The 22,051-nt window shown below is 31.4% G+C and overlaps 1 protein-coding gene across 1 annotated transcript in view; it reads right to left on the bottom strand.

The window, feature by feature from the left end:
* The window catches only part of LOC108907619 (nephrin), a 372,803-nt gene that overhangs the window by 60,113 nt on the left and 290,639 nt on the right, over positions 1-22,051 (bottom strand). The window contains exons 9-11 of the mRNA XM_023457403.1: positions 17,641-17,800; positions 7,411-7,794; positions 1,017-1,229 (exon numbers count right to left, since the gene is read on the bottom strand). Coding sequence (XP_023313171.1) covers positions 1,017-1,229; positions 7,411-7,794; positions 17,641-17,800 — 757 coding nt within the window. The remainder of the gene's footprint in view (positions 1-1,016; positions 1,230-7,410; positions 7,795-17,640; positions 17,801-22,051) is intronic.

Genomic DNA, 22,051 nt, shown 5'->3' with positions numbered 1-22,051 from the left:
TGTGATAAAACACGTACAGAAGTTCTTGGCGCATTTTCCATTATTTGTTGGACATTTTCTTTTAATTCTTCAGTCCGCTTTTTAGGTCGGCCGCTTCCTTCTTTTCTTGTTACACTGCCCGTTTCACGAAAAACATTAACACAACGCTGAACTGCACTTTGAAAAATTTTGTACTCAACAACGCCGGGAAATTGATTTTGAAATTCTATGAAACATTCCTCAATAGAATACTTCCATATTCCATCAATCTTGCGTCCATTTCTAAAGTAGGACTCTATGATAAACACTTTTTGTTCTTGAGAAAACACCACTTTCAACGCTTTTTAAAACGAAAATATTCAAATTGATAGCGGCGATATAGCGCTTTGACAGATGACGTTTAAGTTCATTTGCTATACGCTACGCCCTACGTCCAAATTTTCAGAACCAACTTGACCACGTTTTTATTTGAACGCTCGTTATTAAATATATTTGGTTATTTTATATTTGTTTTAATTACAGTAAAACTTTGGAATTAATTATACACGCTTTCAATATAAAATTGTTTTGTGATAAGAAAGAAATACTTATTTGTGTTAAATAACGATTTTTTAATAGTTAATAAATTTACTAATTGTAAATAAATTGTGCCTTGTTTTTACTAAAATATTCAAAACAAAATTTGTATTGGTTACAAGCAAAATATAATGGGAATAATTGTTTCGACTATAATTAACATTACGGTTAGTGTATTTGTTTGTACAGCGCAGTGTTATTTAATTTTATGCATGCATATGTCATAAAAATATGTATAGCATGGGCCTACATTGTGTGTAAAAACCCTTAAAATATTTGCAGGCATATTTTACCGCCGAGTTACTGCATAATTACAATAAACCCCAGCGCCGGCTAATGGGTTGGGCATTTTTTATGTATCGTAAAATTCCATCGAACGGCATAAGAGTGAAATGCAGCTGCACCGTCCCAATTCGACGGCGGCGCATTCTAATGAGGGCCATTAAAACTGTAAATTTTACCTGTTTGTTTTTCAGCAACTTTCAGGGTAAATCCCTCCAATAAAACCGGCTCGCTTCTTCCCTTCGCGTTGGCCGCATAAACGACCATCTTGAGCACTTTCCCGGGATCTAGTCCGCTCACGATAAATAAAGGGAACTTGGCAGACACATTAGCCTGAAGGACAGCCGTTTTCCAGTCGTATACCTCCAGCAGGAAGTACTGGGGCTGCCCTCCTGCAACAGAAAGTGCAAAATGATTAATTTCTGCAAGCCACTCAGCTTAGTTTGCAAAAAACGTCCAAACGATATTAAAATAAATCATATTACACCTTACTTGACTACCTGTTTTTAATAAGTAATTAATTCTTAGTAAGCAAGATATACAGTGTGTTGGAAGTTTGACTGCCTTAATTTTAACAGACGATATAATACATTAAAATAAACAAAAAAAAACCTATATGACATGGGACCTAAACTCAATCATTTCCGAGAAAAAAAGATCAAAATCTTCAACTTGATGTACAAAATTTCGACTAATTAAGGAATATTGACTTAACTACGTGCATAGAATACCATAAAATACAGTGTTTATCATTTTTTTTTAAATTCTTTATGCTTAAGGGGATAATAGCACCTGACTGTCTGCCTCGTGTTGGTAAAAGCAGTAAAGTTCTGAGTGAGACGCAGCGAGTGCAAAAAACGCTGTGAGGTACAGTCGGACGAGAAAAGATTCCCAAACATTGAGATTAGACGTCAATGTAAATTGCAGTTGGATTTAATCGAGCCTATGCTTCGTTCAATTATTCCGCCATAGTTTGTTCAATTTGAAAATGTTTTTTTTTGTTTGAATGGAAAATAATTCTTCTCTAATCGAGCAATGCAAGCTGTGCACAGAAATTTTATTTTGACTGACAAGATGAACTGTAGANTTTCTGCAATCCACTCAGCTTAGTTTGCAAAAAACGTCCAAACGATATTAAAATAAATCATATTACACCTTACTTGACTACCTGTTTTTAATAAGTAATTAATTCTTAGTAAGCAAGATATACAGGGTGTTAGAAGTTTGACTGCCTTAATTTTAACAGACGATATAATACATTAAAATAAACAAAAAAAAACCTATATGACATGGGACCTAAACTCAATCATTTCCGAGAAAAAAAGATGAAAATCTTCAACTTGATGTACAAAAGTTCGACTAATTAAGGAATATTGACTTAACTACGTGCATAGAATACCATAAAATACAGTGTTTATCATTTTTTTTAATTAGCATTGTAATAAATTTAAAATTCAATTCGATAAAATTCATATCGAGCAATGCGACAACGCCCGGCGGATAACAAGAGGTACTAAGCTGTCTAGCAATACGCAATTCAGTTGTTATCTGGAATAGGACCGTTTCTGAGTGTTTTTTACTGTGTCTCATGCTGAAGTAATGGCAGTCACACTTCTTACACCATGTATATTAATGGTTACAGCAATTTTTGAAGAAAAGTACTAAAAAGAGAAATTTGTTAAAAGTTTACTGCTTTAAAGATATTTCTAACTTTATCCACACTGTTTTTTTTTTTTATATTATACAGGGTGGGACCAAACGGCAAATGTTATAGAAACCTGTTTAGGCGGGCTGACCACGGCTACATTTTAAAAATATTTTGAAATATACAGGGTGTCCAGGAAAAGCGTACAATATCAAAGTTATGTATTTTTAAATGAAAAACCCTGTATTATACTGCTAGCAATAAAAAAGTTATTTTAAGGAAACAGTTTTGGAGAGTGTATTTTAGATCCTTGAAGTTATAAATTCAAGGATCTAAAATACGCTCTCCAAAGCTGCTTCTTTAAATTATTTTTTTATTGCTGATATTAAATTTCTACGCTAAGCCTGCATTTTCACTAAAATTGAAATATCTCACAAACAATAAGTCCTTTTGATAAAGTTCACCTATTTTTTTACGATGCTTTCAAAAATGCAGTAAAATACAGGGTGTTCCATTTAAAAATACATACCTTTGATATGGTACGCCTTTCCTGGACACCCTGTATATTTCAAAATATTTTTAAAATGTAGCCGTAATCAACCTACACGTATCCACCTAAACAGGTTTCTATAACATTTGCCGATTGGTCCCTAGCGACCGAGGCGTTACCAGAGGCCACCCTGTATGCTGAATCCTTATAAATTTTTAATTAAAAAATGATTTTTTTTGCTGCTATAAGCTGCCCCAGAAAGCAATTTTCGCTTCAATAATTTCTATTGATAATTTAATTTTTTTTTATATTCAAACAATATGAATGTAAAATTGTGGGAACAGTCGAAGAAATTTCTTCTTTTTCATTTTAATAATGAATACGTAAAAATCAGGAACAATAAACGTATTCCTTTAATTCTTTTCTAATTTTGATCATTTGGATCAGAAATTTTATTTAAGTATGTGTATCTATAAAATTTTGCCGACTTAATCCCGAAACGCCCTGAATAATGAATATTCTGGAAAATATTATACGAAATTTGTTTGATTCCTTTGTGCCAAGAACCGTTATTTAAATTAAATATCCAAAAATGTGTTTGTATGTCTGATTATCTTGTTTCGCAATACTTCATTAGTATTCAACCCGGTAAGTTGTAGCGAAACATGTAGACACGGGATTATACACGAAGATAATTCAACATAGCTCAAGGTAAAATATACTGAGGTGTTTATCTCTCGTGTAACATGTGTCTTATATGTGAGAATAATTCCAACAAATATGTTGGCACAAATTACTATTCCTCGAAAGGCAGCTCCAACATTTTGATATCCTACTGCTTGCCTCTGTTTTATATGCTATTTTATGAGAATGTTGAAACGAAAATTTGATAAATTTAATAGTACAAAGTCGATATTATCAAGATTACATAAAGTAGTTACGATGTAACTTATAGCAAGTAGATATAATTTCAAAAGTGTGGCGAAAATTTTTGCTACAGCTTATATTTTCATATTTTCGAAAGAAAAGAAGATTATTTGGAGGTATCATAGAACAATTAAAAGTAAATAAAAAAACAATCTTAATTTAATTAAATTAAGATATAAATATTTTTGTCATAATTAATGTCAAAAGAATAGTAAAGCATTTTTATAGCGCATATATTAAAACAACTATATATAGAAAAGTTCCTAAAGTAGTCACAAAGAAGAAACAAAGAAGTCAAAATTAATTTCAAAACTGTAGTGAACAATTTTTCTGCAGCTTATTTCGCAGTTTCTTCTAGGTACAACTATATTTTCGACAGAAGAAAAGTTCTAGATGCTCATAGTACAAACAAAAGGATGTCAAATTTAATTACGGAAGTGTAGTGAAAATTTTATACATTACAAATGGACATATTCATGTAACTACATCTGAAAAAAAATTGAAGATCTCATAGCGCAGTTGAAAGGGAAAAACGAAACAGTCATATCTAATTTTAAAAGTGCAGTTAAAAATTGTTCTACTGCACATATTTTTGGACTTTTCGAAACAAACAATACAAGGAAACAACAAAGTGGTTATATTTAACTTTGAAAGTATACTGAACAATATTTCTACATCGTATTATCGTCTCGAAAGAAAACAAAATTGCGAGCTTACATAAAGCAATTACAAGAATAGTCCAGTCCGTAGGTATCTGTTTCGGGATGGATGTTTTATATAGTAACGTTAATTTTTGTTGGAAATAGTTCTAAATATTATTTAAAATGATAATTGCGATATGCGCCCCCTGAAAAAGTTGTGTATAATTGTTAGCGCAAGAAAATGTAAAATAATAATTAAAAAGGCGCATTTTTCTTCCTTCTTTCATGTATAACTTGGAGAATATTGACATTAGAGAAAATAATCAAAGGATAAAAAGTTTCGTTTTGAGATTCTCTTCAAAATAAAAGTGGTCCTAAATTTTTATGTGCATTATTGTTCTGCAATACAGTAGTGGTAATATACAAGGTATTTTCAAATGAAGTAGCAAAAATGATACCAGTGAATGTAGAGCCAAAAATAAGAGGATTGAAGTAAAAATACCTTATATGAAAGTTGCACCCCTAAGGCGATACACCCTCTTAAAGGAGGGGATTGAGATTCACATTTTAATTTTCTTCTTCAACATGAGGAATGCTAGAGACACGAAACTTGGTATGAGCATCCTACTAATAAAGAGACAACTTTTCAGTATTCGATCATTGACGTATTTTATAAAGGAGAGAAACAGTCACCCCATTGCAATATTTTATTAGAAATTTTTTAAATGAAGCAAATTATTTATTGGGAAGACTGATTTATTGCGCAACTTTTTTACCTCTTGTAATTTTTCGATAAAATCGATAGTTTTCTAGTAAAAAAATTAGATGTGTCATCGTTCACTGAAGGGATAATTGCAAAAATTTGTAAAAATAAAGTAGGCTGATGTCATAACAAATAAATTGTTATTTATCATATTAATAAATTGACACCATCTGTTAACCGATGATTAGTATCAATTGATTAATTTATTATTTGGATAATTATGGCAAATAATATTTATACCAATGACAAATATGTCGACATGCTCCAAGTGTTTTTCGAATCCAGAAAAAATTGTAATGCTGCAGTAAGATTATACCACCAAAGATATCCAAACCGACCGATTCTTCATAGACAAACATTGGTCTCGGTGGAAAGAAGGCTTCGCGAAACTGGTAATATTCAGCAAAATCGTGAGGGTACCGGAAGAAGGCGTAATGTTCGAACTGTTGAAACTGAGGAAGCTATACCGGAACATCTAGAACAAGACTGTGGTACAAGCACAAGACATGTGTCCAGGCAACTGCAAGTTTCTCACAGTCTTATGTGGAATGTAGCTCAAGGAAATCTTTTATGCCCTTTTCACCATCAACCCGTGCAAGAATTGAATGACCCTGATTTACCTAACCGCGTGGATTTTTGGCAATGGTACATTAATAGTTCCAGGCACGACTTAAATTTCCTAATGAATATACTCTTCACCGATGAAGCAAATTTTCCTAGAGTGGGTGCAGTAAACCTTTATAATGATCATTCATGGTCGGAAGAAAATACTCATGAAATATTTGTTTTAAGATGTCAACATAGTTTCAGTTTAAACGTTTGGATGGGAATTGTAGGAAATACTCTAACATGTCCTTTTATTCTTCCACACAGGCTTGGAGCGGCCGAGTATCTTAGATTTTTGAACGGAAATCTTCCAACATTACTTGAGGATGTACCCCTCGCTACATGTTAGGTGATGTGGATATGCACGATGGGGCGCACTTGCTGTTAGAAAATGGTTAAATTTAAATTACCCGAATCGCTGGATTGGTCGTGGTCGTGATGCCCCTGTTTGTTGGTGTGCACGTTCACCTGACCTAACGCCTATGGATTTCTTTTTGTGGGGACACATAAAAATTATTGTTTATGCCACTCCTGTTGCCTTCTTAGAAGAACTACGCTTAAGAATATTTCAGGCAGCAGATGACCTTCGCAATAACCAAGAACTGTTTTGTGCGTTATAACTTCAACAGACGTATTAGGTTATGCTTGCAGCAAAATAGAAATTATTTCGAGAATATTCTTTAAATTTAATTTTACATTTCTTGGTTTTCGTATGTATTAAATTTTTATTCAGATAAATAACTTTACCTAATATATGTCCCATAGTCATAAGTTATCAAACATTTTTCATTAATTAATAGCAAATGATTCTTAATGTTATTATTAAATTACCAGCTTATTGACAGAAAGTGTCAATTTATTAATATGTTAAATAACAATTTATTTGTTATGACATCCGCCTACTTTATTTTTACAAATTTTCGCAATTAACCCTTTAGTGAAAGATGACGAATCTAATTTTTTTACTAGAAAACTATCGGTTTTATCGAAAAATTACGAGACGTAAAAAGTTGCGCAATAAATCAGTCTTCCCAATAAATATTTTTAAATAAATAATTTGCTTCATATAAAAATTTCTAATAAAATATTACAATGGGGTTGACTGTTTCACTCCTTTATGAAATACGCCAATGATCGAAAAAATATTGAAATGTTGTCTCTTTATAAGTAGGATGCTCATACCAAGTTTCGTGTCTCTAGCATTCCCCATGTTAAAGAAAAAAATTTAAATGTGAATTTCAATCCCCTCCTTTAAGGTATTAAGGTATTTTTACTTCAATCCTCTTATTTTTGGCACTACATTCACTGGTAACATTTTCGCTACTTTATTTATAAACACCCTGTATATATCGCATTATCATTTTACATAATATTTAGAACTATTTTTAACAAAAATTAGCGTTACTATATGAAACATCTATACAACCTACTTTTAAAACAGATACCGACTGGACTAGAAAGTAATAAAACAGTCATAAAACTGTTTTTTTTTTCAACTTACCATCAAATCCTTCCGTACATTCCACTTCCAGCGACTCGTTCGTCATATTAACGATCGAGCAATTATAAGGAGGATCCGGCTTTCCCGCCGCAATTATGTGAAAAATGCACGGCTCCTGCTGCCTTCCGGCTAGATTGTTCGCCCAGCACATCACCGTCCCGTAGTCTAGCTCGGTCACCGGAGTGTAAGTGAGGGTGGACGAGAAATGGTGCAGTCCTGAGTTGTACCTCGTTTGGGGCACCTCGATGGTCTCAGCGGAATTATTGAAAGACCACTTGAAGCTGTCTGGGGGCGGGTAGGACTCGACCTCGCAAAGAATCTTAGCGTTTTCGTGTTTGGCGACACCGTAGATCCGCTTCTGTTCCGTCCGACAGATTGGTTTGTCTGAAACAAAGATCTCTTTAAAAATTCAAACTTAAATATTTTTTTGACTTTTAAATATTTGCATTTTATTAAGCTCCATTTTGGTTAATCATAAAGCTTTTATTAAAACAAAATTGCATTGATAGGAACGATTTGTCGTCTAGACAAATTTGTCGCTTCGTGTAGGAGCGGCTTAAGCCTAAGCATCTGAAAGCGTTTCGCTATTGGACTAAAATTTTTCATATTGCGGTTCAGTTAAACGCAGAGTTATATTCAATTTGACACATTTTTGTGCAAATAATAAAGGAAAACTTTACTAGCAAATTTAAAATTGTACGCGAAGCGCAAATGGCTCCATCTGTCGTGATGACTTCCCACTATGCCATTCAAATGACTCTTTGTCGTGAGTATGTGACCCTATAACAGCTGGATTGTTCGTCGGTTGTCTCACCTATGACACACTGATGAGGACTAATAAGTCCGAAACCGGTCTGTGCCTGGTGGGTTAGACTGACGAGCAATCCTAGCTGTTGCGAGTGTATTTCAATGCCGGTCGGGGCATATAGCCCGCGGAGTAGTTGTTTCTCGCAACACTGGCAATTTAAAAATTTAAAATTGCTTTTTTTCGTAAAATAACTGCATCTTCAATAAACTCTATTTTAACTAATTAATAAAGTAAAATTAAATCATTTTATTTCAAGGCGATATATGAGAGGACAGGTTCCTTCGTGAAGGAGCAGCCTAAGCTTGCTTCAAATGTCTACTTGTTGGCGTGAAATCACCAGCGCACTATCAAGTGTAATATTCGAAGTTTTTAAAAAATAATGTTACACCTAATCAACAACTCTATTTCTACTAAGATTAATACTTTGCTAAATTGTAGATATGTATTAAAGCAATATTATATGCTTCTATTAGACTTGTCGCTAGAGAAATATGTCGCAATATGTAGGAGCGGCTTAAATTTTCTTTAAACTGAAAGTGTTTTTTTCTTGTAATGAAATATTTCAATTTATAGATTAATATTTTACACAACATATTCTTGTATTTAGATTAGATTTAATGCTATTTTATTGCTTACATAATGCACGAATATTTTACTAACAATTTTTCTGTATGTTTGTAAAATAATAATGTAAATATTCACCGAGTTCTATTTTGACTAATCTTAGAGATTTGCAATTTGTAGACTTCGTTAAAAAAATGATAAGGTTTTAAAATCCACATGATTAATAGAAAGAAAATATGTCGCTTCTAGTCCAGTCATTGAAGATAAAAATAGGGCTTTACTGTATAATTTTCCCAAACAGTACCGATCTGCACCAAAATTTGGATTAAGGTTCTACTTTCCCTCTACTTCAAAGTTGACCCAGTGCCGGGGGTTGCTTTTTATTTTTTAGGGGTGAAAACTATCCCTATTCGAAAATAATTATCGAATTGTAGATTCGAGCGTCTAATAGGTTGAAATCATCCTTAAATAAGTAATTATGATGAATTGAAAATTGCCAATCCATAAAAACAACCCACTATGACAGTAATAATTAAACAATAATGTTGAAAAATATTATTCAGTAACTTAGAATAATTTAATCATATAGTGATATTAAATTAAGATTTCTTTACTGTTTTAATTTTTTATTATTTATTTATAAGTTTCAACTCTTATAAAAACCACCCTTTGCAAAAAAAATTGAACAATTATAGTTTTTTTTTAGTTCAAAATATAATACAAACTTTTTATTATTTAAAATGTAATGTACTTATTTTATCAAACCTTAAAAAAAACCTACTGATTAAAATTTGCAATCAAAAATAGGGAAAATAAGAATTTTATTTTTATATGAATTTTAATTTTTTTTATATTTATAACAAAAATGTTTTTTATTGCAAATAACATAAATAATCAAAAATGTAAATACGTCTGTGCCTACTTCAATATACGTGTTCTTATATCTACAAAAATATGTGATTGGTTTTTTACCCATAACTCGCTTAGTTTTTATAATAACTTTCAATTTTGGCGTTTGAAGAATGAGAACCAACCTTCAACAAGCTATTACTCAGCTTGCATTATGTCTACAGACACCATAAACACACCATTCCTTTTGTTTTTTTATAAACTACTTTTTTTTTAAGAATGATTTTTTTGATAAAATATATACTTTTTGAGTTATTCGCGAAAAACCGTCTGAAAAAGTGTTTTTTTGGTTAAAAAATTTACACTCACTCGCGAATAAGTCGAAAAGTATTGACTTTCAGAAAAAACTTTATAGAGCAAATGTTGCTTAGAATTAGTTAATATATCCATTCCCCAATTATTTTCAATGAAACATTTTTCACCCACGAGAAGAGGTGGCATCCACCCTAGGGTAAAAGCAACCCTCCGTACTAGGTCAGTTTTGAAGTAGAGGGTAAATAGAACCTAAATCCAAATTTTTATGAAAACCGGTGTTGTTTGACAAAATTATACGGAAAAATAGTCATTGACTGGATTGACTGACTATTCGTGTATGACCAGCCTTAGCCTGCTTCAAGAAACTGAGTGTTTACATATTGAACTAAACTTTTCACTTCGTGGATTCGTATGTGAATGAATATATTCTTGTATGTACTGAAGCAGCATTTTATAATCTAACGTATAAACAAAGTTTTACCAACAAGTGTTAAGGACCGGATCTGTCAAAATACAGAAATAGTGAAGCTGGAAAGCTAGAAATTAAACAATGTTAAAGATATAAATAATAATACATTATTGAAAAATAAAATGCGCAACACTTAATTTTTTAAATTATATATTTTTTTACTATCAGTATTTGTACTTTTATATAAGAATTTCTAAAAATGAGTACAGGTTATAATAGGTACTAATAAACACAAATAACATTTATTAACCTACACAGTATATTGTAATCATTATTTAACAAAGATATGGGCAAATAAATAAATGGGCAATAAAATGATATAAAAATATGTATTTTCGTTATCTAGTAAACTTTGGTCCGTTCTCAAAAAATTGTTGTCGAACACTGTGTCACTCTTATCTTTTTTAAATTTCCATTTAAACGAAAAATGGTAGACTAAAATAGAACCTTCTATTCATCTGTTATATTTTTTAAATTGGTGCGATTTTTCTGATTATAATGACATATATCACATATGTCACATATTTTGGACTATTTACTGAACTCACACAATAAATTTTTGTTCAACGAAAATGCAAAAAGACAACAATTTTAATTAAATATGAACAAATTAAAACTTTTTTTAATACCTATATAAAAATATGTAATAATATTTCAACGAGTAGCGAAATAATTATTTCCAACAGAATAGTGAAAAGTTATTATAGCCATAAATAATTATAACCCACATTATTATTTAATAAGAATAACTTTACATGTATACGCTTTCCTAGTCTTGTAAATTTACATAAAGAAAGGGCACATCAATATGTTGCGAGCTATTTAGCAAGTGAACAGTCAAAGACCTAGCGGGATTCGGTAAGAATTAATATATGTTGTGTGGAAATAAATTATTAACATAAAATTATGGTATATCAAAGGGAAATATATAGATGGTCGGAGCAGGGGGTATTATTTATTCCCTTTAAGAAATACAGTGTTAAACTACGAAACTATTCGTCATCTTTTGTTCATGCCAGTCTTTGAAATAGTGTCGGTTCAAGATTTATATGTGTAAATAAATATATTTTTCGATTAATGCATGATTTATATTAAGAAATGTTGAATATAAATATGAGCTGTTTGTAAAGTACTAACACAAACTCGATAAAAATTAATTTTGTATTGTTGCTGAGGTCATTATTGATTTTTTTTTAACGTGACGTCCTGTATGATTAAGTAGCTAATGGATATTTTCTTGTATACAATGTAGCTTTATCAAGATTTTATTAATATGGATTAATCAATAGCTTTTTCAGTATATTCTTCTGTTGATTTAATTTATTACTAATACATATCCAGAAATACGCTTCGAATAACGTCGTAATTCAATTCTTAATTGCTTGCAGCTGTATTAAAACTAGGTGTATTGGACTTGCTTTTTCAGGAATATGAATTTCCTTCTGAGCGAAGCAGAAAATATGATCAGTACTAATATTTATTAGTGCCTAGGTTCTTCGTGTCCCTGTAATAATTTTTTAAGCAAACACTGGAAATAACCAAGGATAAAATAATACACAACTGATATAAACCCTCTATAATATTGCAAAAGAAGTATTTGACTGTGTAATAATTCAGTTAATTCGATTGACACATTCTATAACGTGTTCTTTCTTGAAAATTACACAGAAAGTTAATAAACTTCAACTCCTTACAAGGATTTAAGAAAAATGGGTTGTGTGTGTTTTTTCATAGCTGCCTTGGTAATGAGAATGTTGAATATTTTGAAAACTGAGGAGTATTTTTCGAAAGTTTGATTAATTTTTAGAAAATTGGTAGAAATTTCAAGAAAAACATGGATTTTCACCACTTTTCGTTAATTGCAAAATTATTTTTTAAATAATCTCTTGCACTTTCTTCGCAGAGTGCGATCCAACTGAGATATTGAAAAAAAAAAAAACGAATAAAAAATGCATATTTTGTGACGTAAACTGTTAATACCATTTTTTTTACTATGACAAGTTTCTACAATTTAAAAAAATATAGAGAGAAGTACCATTATTTATTATTTTACACAACATTTTCATAAAACAAATCTGTTTATAACCTGAAATAATGTCCTAATACAAATTTTAAAATAAAAATTTCAATTCTGACTTACTCTATATGTATAACTACTTCCCACCTTAAAAATGAAAATTTTGATTTTAAAATTTGTATTAAGACATTATTTGAGGTTATACAACAGATTTGTTCTATAAATATGTTGTGTAAAATAATAAATAATGGTACTTCTCTCTTGAGTATTTTCGTGTTTTTTTAATTTATGAGCACCCTGTACATCTAATCTAAGATGTTTGTATGACAGTCTCATTTTTTCGAGGAGCAGAACTTTTTATAAAGAGAGATAACTATATCGAAATTTTGCTTCGTTTTCGTGTTATATTTAAAAATCAGCAAAAGTGCTTTTTCACACCTATCTTCAATTTCAACCCTCTAATTTAATAGCATCCCGCGGTTTTTAAATTTTTAATGATCCTTCGAATAAGTCATGTGATGAAAATTCTTGAACGTGTTAATTTCCTTCCTTTTTTTTTGTGCAAAAAATGAGAATTAAAACGTATAAGGGTAAATGCGACGAAAATCGAAAAATTGGCTAAGTTTGAACGGCCATATATTACTCAATTTTCATCCAAAAATACTCGACAACCTCTTGTTTTGAAGGAAATTTTATCTACTTTTTTTTTTCTATGAAGCAATGCCTATACCTATCTTTACTCAAAAAAAAACTAGAGGCAAAAAAGTTAAAATCGAATTTTTTACTTTTTTCCAAATTGTTTATTAACGATTATTTTGCATAAAATTTTCCTTTTAAATTTTTTAAATAAGCTATTTCAATAGGAAATTCAATTCTCTAAATAATTTTTCCTATGAACTATAGCGAAATTTTGCTTCGTTTTCGAGCTACAATTAAAAAAACTGAAAGGGGTGCATTTTCAACCCTATCTCCAATTTGCACCCTCTAATTTAATATCACTCCGCGGTTTTTTCATTCTAGATAACCATTTGAACGATTCATGCAATAAAAACCCATCAACGTTGTAGTTCCATATCATATGACATAATCAATAGCCTATTTTCGTTAAAATTGTTAATTATTACTATCTATTTTTTGAATTACGAAAGATTTTCGAAACGTTAGCAAAATGTTTGTTTTTGTTCATAAAAAGTCATTTTTCTTGAAAACGGTTTACTTTAGAGCAATGAACCAAGAGAACTCTTTTTGTGTAAAATTCATTGGCGATTCAGAAGTTGCTTTGAAATGTCAATTTTTCCAGTGGCGTAAAAGTTAGGGGGGAAGAACTCTTACGATACCTTAAAATTTCCACCACTGGCACGTCCAATGAATTCGAGAAGGTTGCGAAAAAGTAGCTATTAATAGTGGTAATGTATGTACAAAAGCTCAGTCCTGTAGTTCAAACGGTTCCTAAGATATTCGTAAAAAATAAAAAAAAAGTTTTGACACTGTGTATCTCGAAAACGAAAGCCCGGAGAGAAAAATGGGAGAGAAAAAATGTTTCTTTTTTCAAGAGGAATTTACAGTTTTCCGTTGCGACACTTATTTAGGAACACCCCGTATAGATTTAGAAAAATAGTTTTAGGGTATGATTTTTGGTAATGACTAGTTTTGAAAATATATGAACTCAAATTGCATGATCAACTGGAAAATGGGGGTCCACTTGACGTGATTGGGCTAAAATTAAATGAATTCGAAGAAATGGTGAATGCGCCAATATTAAAGCTGTTAAAATTAGACTTTTAACCCATTATTTCATATAAAATAGAAAAAATAATTAATTCTGAGTATTTTGGCACCAAAAATATGAAGCTTTAAGTATTAAGTTAGTACTAGATTTCAACCGATTTGTTGCAGACAAAATTTAAAGGCGATATCTCATTGGGGACGCCGGGACAGTTAAGAATTATAACAGCGGTCTCAATTAACCAATCCTGGCTAAATTGGTGCGTAAATACAATACATTTAAACCATGCTTAGTTTACCGAGGGTACAAGGGAAATATTATTAATTCTATAATAAAGCAGTGATGATCAAATAGCCCCTAGCCCCGGAGTTTGTAGTTTCCTATTGTCTTTATGATTATTAATAATAATCGTATTGTAACAATGGACAATCAAATTGGCCTTGTTTCCGGTGGATAGCCCCGCAATATTATTCCATCCTTTATCCGGAGATCCCGAGTATGCCTTTAAAAACAAACCCAATATAATTCAGACATCATAGTGTATTGTGTTCCGGATACGATCTCTGGCTTTTTCACTAAATGCTCGCTCAACCGGCCTAATTTTAGTTTTTCCGTTTGGCTGGGCTCAACGGCTATATTTGATTTTTTCGGAGGACGACATCGCGATGATTTCTTAACCACGCGAAATTTTCCGGTAAAAAAGGCCATTTTAAAAATTTGCAGGTTGTCACTAAATTCGTCTATAAAACTTGTACAGGGTGTTTCTTCGACAAAATTAATACACAAGAGATGAAATGAGCTAGTAGTTCGGGAAAGTTAGACATAAAAAGGCGGAATAAGCGAACCTTTTTACTGTGAGATTTTTTCATAGAAAAGGGTAGGTTTTGAGATCAGAAAACATATGTCATTCGTGTTTTTTGACCAAAAACTGGCAATATCCAATGAAGATGCATTTTTTCGGAAAAAAGTTTTAAATAAAAGTTGTTCAAAAATTGTTGTTGTTAAATTTCCTTTAATTTTTTCCTACTATAGGGCCATTTTCTTCTTAAAGCTGATTGGAGATGCGTTATTGACAATGGTTTTTGCTTCTAAACTATGTGAGACTACCGCAAATTTGGCATGTTTCATTAAAAAAAAATAGATGACACAATGAAGTAAAAGGGAACAGAACTGTCAGCACAGTGTTAATCATTTATACAACGTTTTATCAACAGTCACATCACAATCATATTTGTGGAATTTAATAAAAAAAAATATTCGCCCGACTTGATATTTCTTACTAGTACTCAATGAAATGCGATAGGTTGTGTTATATCTACTGGTTGCTATGGTACGTTGTTTATTATCAATTCGTGCATCCAGTATACCGCCACAAGTGTAAATTATAACATTTTTGAGTAGAAGGAAATAAAACAATGGTGTTGTTTAATTGGTTCCATAATTAATTAGCTGTTTAAAATTTTGATAGAGTATACTACATGTTGCTGATATATAACCATACATAGAAGAATTATAGACTGAGATAATATTAGAATTTTGTTAGATATGGCGTTATTGCACTGAAATTTTTATATTTTAAGGAGCAACATCTGCGCCATATCTGTCATAATATTTGCAAAATATGGTATATTTTAAAACTTAATCACTTGTGGCAGATTCTTTTTAAGATACGTCAGTCAAAAATGTACGTTTCAGCCTGTTGGAATCAACACATTGGTGAAGGTATCCTCAACAGTTGCTTCATTCCTGAATTTCGCAAATCCAGAAGCATATACTAGCCATTGTATGAGGAGCACTTCAACAATTTTATTGGACAATAAAGGTGCTGATTTTACAACCATCAAACGGCATGGTGGATGAAAGAGCTCCTCTGAAGCAGAAAGTTATATTGCTATTGCAAGGAAAATCTAAGGAAAATATAGCTGTTCCTTACAAGAAGGAACATCCGTGACTTGTGCAAATTCTTCACAAACTTCGGTAGATGTTATGCGTTCCGAAAATAATGCCAACAATGCTACAAGGGTTATTATTAACGGAAAGGGAGTTGATAAAACAAAAAACGAAATGTCATAAAAAATATTCAATGTTCTTTATAGACTGAAAATTAAGAAAACTAATGTTTTTAAAGAAAATGTAAGTATATTTTTTTCATTACTGTTTTAGTGTTTTTAAATAGAAATCTCAGAAACAGATATTTGCATATTATAAATGTAGTATACGATTCACAGTCGAGATTTTGTAAAGAAAACAATTAAAACTATATTAGTCTACATTAATTAAGGAATATTCCAGAAATTTCGTTCACATACCGTTGAAGATTATTAACAACATGGAATTTCAAATTCGTGTACGTAATAAACATTTTATTGCCCGCCTATTTCCTGGTAGTTTCCAGGATTTGTTGGAATTTAATAAATGCTGAAATAAAAGTTGCAAAAAAATGTCATCATAAATTTACAAAAGACTAGGTCGATCTTTTTCATCTGCCGAGTAAATTTCACTGCGAACTAAGTCAGTGTCTCTTGCTTCCTTAGAAATATATTTTTTATGAGACAAATATGTTTTTAATTGCCAAATACATTTTTTAGGAAGTAAAAAACCGGGCTAAGTATCGTAGGATATAATTCATACAAAAGTTTAAAGTGTACTTATTCATAAAAATGTAACTATACTATTTCAAATAAAAATAAAATTTGAAACGTTAGTGCACTGGTATTGCTGAATTTTTTCTGTTTTTAAAAGTATTAGTTCTATTTTGTATGATTTACGGTAGTACTATATTAGATACATTTTTTGCTGTAAAGTTAATATTTTTACGATTATTAATTACTGTTGGGTTCTTATAAATACAGAAAAACAGAAAGTGAAGATAAAATGCCTTTTTTATCCTGGTATTTGTAGTGAAGTGAAATAAGTTACGTTGGGGATTAAACAAATTACATATTATTTTAAATTACAAGCAAAAGTTTCTTTATAAATTATTTTTCCCCATAACGGAGAGTTTTTCCTTATATCAATTATATGCGTTGACACATCTTTGAATAAACAAAGTGTACGTACCAATTTTACCAAAGCTTGGAATTCTATAATGCCTTTTGTCATACTTAACTTTGTCGAAGAATTATAAATAAAAATAGCAACAGTTTTTTTTCAGTTCTTCCACATTTTCCACCCTGTTCACTTTTAAATGGTCGTAAATTGAATATAATCAAAGTAGACCAACTTTGCGACAAATAGTAGTTTCATAATTTGACACTTTTTTAAAACACTAAAAGTAAAGGTAGTTTACTAGCACTTTCATATTTTTTAATTGTCTGGACAACTGGAGCATGAAAAATTAACTTTCTCTAAGGCAACCTCATTTTAAAAAGAAAATATGCAAATTAAACAAATTCTAGGAAATGGCGAATGCGCCGATTTTAAAACTATCATCTATGTTTTTTAGAAAAATAAAATAACTTGTTATCGTTTTGGTTACTTACACATCAATTTCAGCTCTACTGTATTGCTGTCTCCATCTCCCTCCACATTTGAAGCCACGCAAGAATAATTCCCAGCTTGACTTCTGGACACACCCTGCAATGCTAAAGCTGTCGTGCTAATTATGATCCCACCTTTTGGATTACCGTGCATCACTTGGCCCTGCATCAAAAAGAAATGTGATCAAGTTCTTCTGTATAGAAACGCAAATTGTTATTAAAATATAAATATTTTTAGTAATGTGCCTAGTTTGGTAAGAATAATGCTAATTTGAATAATATTAATACACAACATTCAAATAATGCATGTGTTTCGTAAATAAATCTTCAGTTGGTTTAAAAAATTAAGGTTTAATTTTCTGCAACACCCTGCATTCTATCACAACAAAAATTGGTATAGTAGGGTTTTAGATAGTCCTGAATAAGAAGTTGTGGGTATACATGTTGCAAGTGACCCATTTTCAGGCGTTACGTCAAGAACGCCGCCGGACGCACCACAGGGTTCCTGGAGGCCGACCCCTGTAGAGTGGCGCCAGGACCAGGGACTACCAAGATACCTACAATCGAATGCACACAGAGAAGACTACTCTCCAACGAACATTCACACTGTTAACACGTCTTTTCATACACAAGTTTTATGTACACCAGTTTTCAATAAAATTCTTTATTAGTGCCGTTGAGAGAGCATTTATTTCTTGCTGTACAGCGAAAGCAACCCTCAAAGTTTTTTTCGAAAAAAAATCGCTAATATTACTTCTCGTTTTTTCTTCCTATAAAACGCGTCTTAGTTGGCTATGGCTTAGATCATGAAAATACCGAAATTATATATTCTTCTCCTTTTTCTGAGATCTATCAAACAAAAAAATGTTGAAACAAATCGGTCAACAAATAACAATTTTACATGGGTGGCTAATGCTTATGTGGGACACAACTGTATATATTTAATTAACAATACTTTTTTAAATTGACAAAATTGTTTTCATCAATTATTGATTAATCTAAAGAATATCCATTATACACGGTTAAATAATTTATACATACATATAATCAAAATATTGGCTACGTTTATGCTGTTCAATATTATATTTCTATTGAAAATATTAAACCTTTATTTCGTGACCCTTTCAACGCTTTGGCTTTCAATGTAATTACCATCCTGTTAAATAAATCACAAAATATTTAAATAATAAAAGTAGAGTATAGATTAAAACTGAGCTTGAATAACTCGATTTTATTTATACACTTAAAACAGTTCAAATTAAAAGTTGTAGTTTAGTTATTTTGCATTTATAATCGTGAAATATTAATTTGTAAAATAAAACACAAACTACAATGTACCTACTCTTTCTATGGCATAAATCCTACAACCATGACAATACATTTCTGCTCGAACTGGCATACTTTTGACGCGGATCAAAGCCTCCCACAAGAACGGATGCTCTTATATTGGCCACTAATGACCGCTAAACCGTCTTTATTCCGGTACAATCGCGTCGTCCCCGGATAACGCAAAGAACGAGTACGCTTACAGTTAATTAATTTAATCGATTAGCAGTTAACAGTTTTCGGTCTCGGTATCGAGCATCCAACTATTCCGAAACTAATTAAATTATTACGTTAGCAAAAACAGATTGGACGAATATTTTCCCGGTAAACTAATTTCGCGGTTGTTTACGTTTTCGTAATCCTATTCATTAAACTGAAAAGCTATTTTGGCCTGGGGCGGCATGCACTTCAATTTACATAAATTCGGGTTTGTTTTATTGTTAGATAGGAGACTATTCGTGGTTGATTCGTCGAAATTGTGTCACTAAGAGAACCGAGATTGTATAGTAAATGAAGTTCAGGCCATTTTTTTCGGGATGAAAAATTTTCGAACAAAATTTGCAAAATTACCCACACAAGTTGTCGCAGAAGGACTCGTATAAAAAAATATGATAAACGATCTCAAGAAGCCAATAAGCTAGTGATATTGGATTTCACTTTGACCGTAAATTTCAAAGTCAAACCAAGGCCAACTTCAAAATATTACATGGAGTAGCCCATCTAACTCGACAGAAATGTTTCAAGCACAATTTGTAGAATTTCCAATGACACATTCGATAATGACCTTAGGTTTGACCTAACAGCTGATTTATATGTCATCTACAGAGTGGTTCTATCATCAAATTTTAATTATTGACCTAACAAAGTGTTAAATTTCAAAACTGTCTAGATGATGCTAATGGTTTCAGTCGAATACGTCTTTAAATTCAATTACTTTCATATCCATCACCTATTTTTTGTGAAAAATGAGTTTGACCTTCAAATAGCATACAAGGACATCCTGGAAAAGTTCTTTAACCCGAAATTCCGACACAAAATTACGCGTTAATCTGTTGCAGGCATAAAATATTGTATTCCTTTTCATACTGAGTTGACCTTAGTTTAACCTTGCAATTTTGGGGAAGGACAAATCCAAGGTCATCATCTAGTTTGTCGTACCTATAAATTCCTACAAAGTTTGCTGGAAATATTTTTTTGCTGAGGTATTCAGAGAAAAATGTGTTGTGGCCCACGGTTGCTGGAATAAAAAATAGAATGTTTCATTTAATTATTTTCAAGCTGACCTTGGTTTGACCCTGAAACTTAGGGCCAAGCTAAAATCCAAAATCACCACATGTTTGCTTCTTGGTATTCTACAACTTTTATCTGAAATATTTTTCGATAGAACTCAAGCCTGAAAAATTATGGGAGTCATAACTTTTTGGAACACCCTGTATAGTTCCAATATACAGACTGTTTGCTTATAAAGGCCACGAGCTATAACTTGGTTACCCATATTTGGACACCCTGTAAAGTATATATTATTATGTTGTGGACGCCTTTATTATTTTTTTATGTGTTGTTATTGTTATTGTAATAGGAGACTCTCAGCGTGTGGCTTCCTTTTTTTATATTATTTTTATTTTGATTAAAATTTTATATATTGATTTCTTACTCTAATTTCTCTAAATGAAAGATATGTTTAAGTTACAAAATATCGATATATTACAAGATTTTACTGGTTATGGTTTTTTTTGCAAATGTTATACTCCTTATACTAGATTAATTAAACAAGAAATTTCCCCCCTAAATTCTACTGTTACAGTGCATAATAATTTTTTATACTGTAAGTAGTTCAGTTGATTGACAATGGAATTGTGTCTTAATTACACATAAATTCAGTGAAATCTTTAATGTAGAAATTTATATAGCTCTTTAGTTTTAAAATTTGCAAATTTGTTTAGCTAATTGTCGACACTTGTCGAACGTAGATTTATTGCTAATTATTTAATCTGCATGTAACCTCGCTGCACTGTAAATTCTCCTGCACGTAGTCGCACTGGTCTGAAGTTCCTCGTTGAAATGACGTCTCGCCACGAAGATTGTCGAAGTTTCCTTGTATGTTTCTTTTACAAGAATTCCTCCACATAAAACTGCACTGCACTTTTTTTTATAGATTTCAATTAACAATTTTTATTTATTGTTAACCTTGTTCCAATTTGTTGTTTTATAATTACTTGTGTTGAGGTTGCTCAATGACTTTTCAAATTTAGGTCACTTCAACTAATGTGACTTTCAGACTTTTGACAGCTGTATCTGTTCACGTCATTTCACCTCCAAGATGGCTTTATAAGTATACTGGTTTCACTAACTTGTTCATTTTAATTGATAGCAATTGTTTTTTCTAGGAGCCAACTAGCGATGTTACTGCTACAGGTAAACATGGAAGACTGGCTACCTCGAGCTCGGATATTAGTTTTAAGGAACGTGAAAAAACAAGTGAAAATCACTATAGCAACAATAATCAAACATTTTTGAAATTTTATTTATGCAGATACTGATTTTTGGACTGAATTATGATGCATGAAATTTACATTTTCATATTCCTTGCATGTTTTTGCATCTTTCGACACCAATTGCACGTTTCTTGGTTAAGTTAAAAGTTATGCCAAAATTTTACTTATACTTACAAATTTCAACTTTTTGATAAATAGATTAATTCTCAGCATGTCTGTCCTTTCACTGTCTTTAGTACAACCTTTTTAACGCCTTTTATGCAGTCTTTACGCGTTTTTCAGATGTAAACGAAAGAAAATTTCAAAGTACTCCGATCCGTCAAGTATCATAAAGTCTGCACAACAATTTGAACTTTGGTTGGAGTTTAAACACAGTTTATGAAGTTATGAGGGTCTTCTACATTCTGCACATACGATTTTGCAGTCCTAATACACTTTTACAATTAACAATTTACAAATTTTAACGGAACAACAAATGTCAACATTTATATGATACATAAAAGTTTTCACAGATGCATAGGTTTAATTCCACACATACATTCTGGTTACAAGTATACTATGCTTTGTTTACATACCAGTTTTATTGCATGAAT

This window comes from Anoplophora glabripennis, unplaced genomic scaffold (assembly GCF_000390285.2).
Source record: "Anoplophora glabripennis isolate ALB-LARVAE unplaced genomic scaffold, Agla_2.0 scaffold43, whole genome shotgun sequence".
In the NCBI taxonomy this organism is placed as follows: domain Eukaryota; kingdom Metazoa; phylum Arthropoda; class Insecta; order Coleoptera; family Cerambycidae; genus Anoplophora; species Anoplophora glabripennis.
Note: the sequence above shows the minus strand (reverse complement) of the source record. Positions and strands in the feature narration are given on the sequence as shown.